General features: G+C 52.5%; 1 protein-coding gene across 1 annotated transcript in view; it reads right to left on the bottom strand.

The window, feature by feature from the left end:
• Window positions 1–3686, bottom strand: part of VAMP8 (vesicle-associated membrane protein 8) — a 4518-nt gene extending 832 nt beyond the window's left edge. The window contains exons 1-2 of the mRNA XM_008577740.1: window positions 3614–3686; window positions 1764–1922 (exon numbers count right to left, since the gene is read on the bottom strand). Coding sequence (XP_008575962.1) covers window positions 1764–1922; window positions 3614–3616 — 162 coding nt within the window. The 5' untranslated portion in view covers window positions 3617–3686. The remainder of the gene's footprint in view (window positions 1–1763; window positions 1923–3613) is intronic.
• Between the last annotated feature and the right edge of the window lie 205 nt (window positions 3687–3891).

Consider the following 3891-nt stretch of genomic DNA (forward strand, 5'->3'; position numbering starts at 1 on the left):
AGAGGATGATGAAGAGGATGATGATAAAAACAATCACACAGATGAGGACAATCATCTTCACGTTCTTCCACCAGAACTTCCGAGCCACCTTCTGTGATGTTGTCTTGAAGTGCTCTGACTGTTGGGGATAAGGTAGAGTGAGTGGGCCAGTGGCTCCTCCCACTGGAACACAAGTACAGAGGCCCATGGGCCATACATCTAAATACTTACATTATAAGTTGAGCTAACAAACTGTTAGATAAAAGATGCTCTATCCTAGGGCCGGCTCATGGCACACTTGGGAGAGTGTGGTGCTGGTAACACCAAGGCCATGGGTTCGGATCCCTATATAGGGATGGCCGGTTAGCTCACTTGGGAGAGCGCAGTGCTGACAACACCAAGTTAAGGGTTAAGATCCTCTTACCGGTCATATTTTTAAAAAAAGATGCTCTATCCTAGGGCCGGCTCATGGCACACTTGGGAGAGTGTGGTGCTGGTAACACCAAGGCCACGGGTTCGGATCCCTATATAGGGATGGCCGGTTAGCTCACTTGGGAGAGCGCAGTGCTGACAACACCAAGTTAAGGGTTAAGATCCTCTTACCGGTCATATTTTTAAAAAAAGATGCTCTATCCTCCTATCTTGACGAATATGCTTTCGTAACAATCTGGAGGGCTAGGTTCAAATCTAGAAATCTTGGGGTCCTGGGAGTTCTCCATTTGAATGTGGCAGGGGGCTGGGGGTCCCCTCTCTCTCCTCACCCCAGCACTGTTATGCACACTGAGGAGTCTTTTACACAGGCTCACACCCAGGGGTGTGACACTGACAGCACAATCCACCCTTGGGAGGACAGACCGTGAGGCTGAAGGGAACAGACTCCAGGTGGGCACATCTCCCAGTTCCATGACTCCTTGTTCCACAGGGATAGCTGAAGCTGGAGGAGGGACCAGGGCAGCACAGGGGGTTGGAAGTGAGGGAAACTCCTCCTCCCAACTCCAGTTGCATACACTAAGTTTCCCTGGACCACGATCTCCAGATTAGGCTGCAGAAAGAGGCACTAAGTCCCAGGGAGACAAAGGAGCAACACCCAAGATCACACACAGGACTCAGAAAACCTGAGCCAGTCTCTCCCCACTGGATACAGAATCTGAGGCTCCACCTTTGCTGAACTTTGGAGTTGCCCCCTCCCTGAGCAGCTGGTCTTGGCTCTTGGCTGGAGGGAGAGAATAAGGTCTAGCAAGATGTGTGGGAGATATTTTTCTAAACTTCAACTGGCTGAGGCTCCCAGGATTAAAGAATTTCACTGCTCTTCCCAGCTTCTTTTTAAAGCTGACTCAAGGAGACTCTAGCAGTTTTCCACCCCTTGCCTAATAACTCCTAGAGAAGGCCAAAGGCCCTAGGAGGATTTCCCCAAAGCCAATATTTTTGCTCTGTGGAGGTCAGGTCTAAATGATTGTCAAAAGTAAGATCTTCTCTCATAGAGAGAAGCCTAAGAATGTGTGGGCTAACTGAGCTGTCTATCTGCCTCAGAAAATGCCTGCATGGCCAGCCCCCCACCCCAAGCTGCAGTCACTAGACTGCATTCCCTGAACTCCATACCAGTCAGCAGAGCAGAGCAGAATTAGAAGTGGGGACTCAGCTCACATAAATTCCCCAAACAGGTGAAAGACAATAAATTAGGCAGACTTCCATTTTTACACTTCATTTTGCCTCACCAAAAAAAGACTTCCCTTCCCCCCAGCCATCCTCCCTCCCTCTGTTCCTCCAGCCCTCAAGTGGCTCACTGTGGCTTCCAGATCCTCTGTCTTGTTGCGGAGGTGGTCCAAATTTTCTCCTCGAGCCAGGATCCGCTCCACATTCTGGGTCATGATATTCTTGACTCCCTCCACCTCACTCTGCAGATTCCGCACGCGATCATTTTCTCCTCCTCCACTGGCCTCCTCCTGGGCGGCAACACAGGGGTTAATTAGACCAAGTGCTGGAGGACTAGATTGGCTCAGAGGCCAGGGAGGGTAAGATCTTCAGCTTTTTGTAATGCTTGAATTGTTTACAAAGAGAATGTTTTCATGTATTACTCACGTAATCAAAAATAAATGCATTTTTAAGCCCTGGAAGGTGAGATCTGATGCTAGACAGACTAGATCATACTTCTTTTTGGGTTCTCAGGCCCCTGACAAGAAAAAGCAGCACACCACTAAATCCCTCTCCACTGCCTCCTTGCTCCTCAGCGAGGGTCATAGTAGGTGGCGGAGCCACCATCTCACAATTTTCCCCTCCAGTGCAGAGCTGATGGCTATTTACCAGGTCCCAGAGCCATCCCCCTTCCTTGATCCCACTGGGTCCTCATTAAAAGTGTCTGTGCTAGCCAGCAGAACACCCTCACCTAGGGGCCAGCCTGTGGCTCACTCGGGAGGGTGTGGTGCTGATAACACCAAGGCCACGGGTTCGGATCCCGTATAGGGATGGCTGGTTTGCTCACTGGGTGAGCATGGTGCTGACAACCCCAAGTCAAGGGTCGAGATCCCCTTACTGGTCATCTTTTAAAAAAAAAAAAAGAACACCCTCACCTAGGGGCCAGCCTGTGGCTCACTCGGGAGGGTGTGGTGCTGATAACACCAAGGCCACGGGTTCGGATCCCGTATAGGGATGGCTGGTTTGCTCACTGGGTGAGCATGGTGCTGACAACACCAAGTCAAGGGTTGAGATCCCCTTACTGGTCATCTTTTAAAAAAAAAAAAAGAACACCCTCACCTAGCCTAACCTATCTCCCTCTCCAGTACAGTTGCTGGAGTGCTGCTCCAGCTCCTGGGCCTCCTGGGCAGCTTAGCCATAGTTCCACTGCTGTGGTCCACAGCAACGGGCAACCACTTTCCACGAGGCGCTAGTCGTTGAGCCACACACTTCTTCTTTCCCCACCACTTAGCAGATATTCAATAAAAACATCCGCCTGGGCCTTGGGGGAAATGAGTATAGGTTCTCCCTGACAGAGGCCTCACCCGGAGGCTTCTCGATAAGCTTTTTGAGCAGGGAGGGGAAAGCATTAAGCTCCTCCTTCCCTGCCCACTGGGGCTCCAGAAACAGGCCAGAGGTGTGGGGCAAAACTAGATTATCGCAGAAAACCAACTTCTGGTTCTTTTACAAACCCTCTACTCTCTTCCTCATGTTTATGGAGGAGGGCTGATTGCTTGAATTCAGTGGACAGACAAATCCTGGGCGTTTCTGTGTAGGGATGAAGTGAAAGGCTGAGGGGGAGAGCTCCTGCCGCCTGGAATCTGACCTGGGAACAGCAGAGGTGCTGCCGGGACTGTCAGAACACCCAGCTTAGGGGCTCAGGAGGAGGAGGTGGAGGCTGGAGCAACAACTCTGCTGGAATTCGAACCCCCACCCCCACCGAGGCGCTGCTCCAGGCCAGCACAGAGCTCAGGGGAGGAAGGCAGAAGGGAAGGAGCAGGAACCCCCGCCCAGACGGCTCAGAGCTATCTGCAGCCAAGTTGTCAAAGAGAGGCCACAGGCAGTGCCGGCCGGGCCTTCTGACTGCCATCACCTCTGCCTTCCCGGCACAGACAACCTCCAGTCCCGAGCCCCTGCTGGCGCCTCTTTAAATCAGCCCTTTCCTAGCTCCCAGTTCGCTCACCATGTCTCCGAGTGGCTGGGGCCTGACGGCAGTAGAACTGACTTAGTCTGTTTCCTCCCGGGGCAGCCCTCGGTTCACTTCCTGCTTGCCCCAACTTTCGGCCTGCCCCCGCCCACCTCGCATCCCGAGTTGCTCCAGCCGCACCTGACGCGAGTTCCCCAGGTAGGCGGGTACCTCCACTGCCTTCCCGGTCTTCTCCCAAACAAGGGCTTCAGCTTAAAGCAAAAGGGCTCCCGGCGCCCCAGGTCTTCTAACTTGCCAGAAATGAGAAAAGAAAG

Source organism: Galeopterus variegatus, unplaced genomic scaffold, assembly GCF_000696425.1.
Source record: "Galeopterus variegatus unplaced genomic scaffold, G_variegatus-3.0.2 Scaffold1571, whole genome shotgun sequence".
Taxonomy (NCBI): domain Eukaryota; kingdom Metazoa; phylum Chordata; class Mammalia; order Dermoptera; family Cynocephalidae; genus Galeopterus; species Galeopterus variegatus.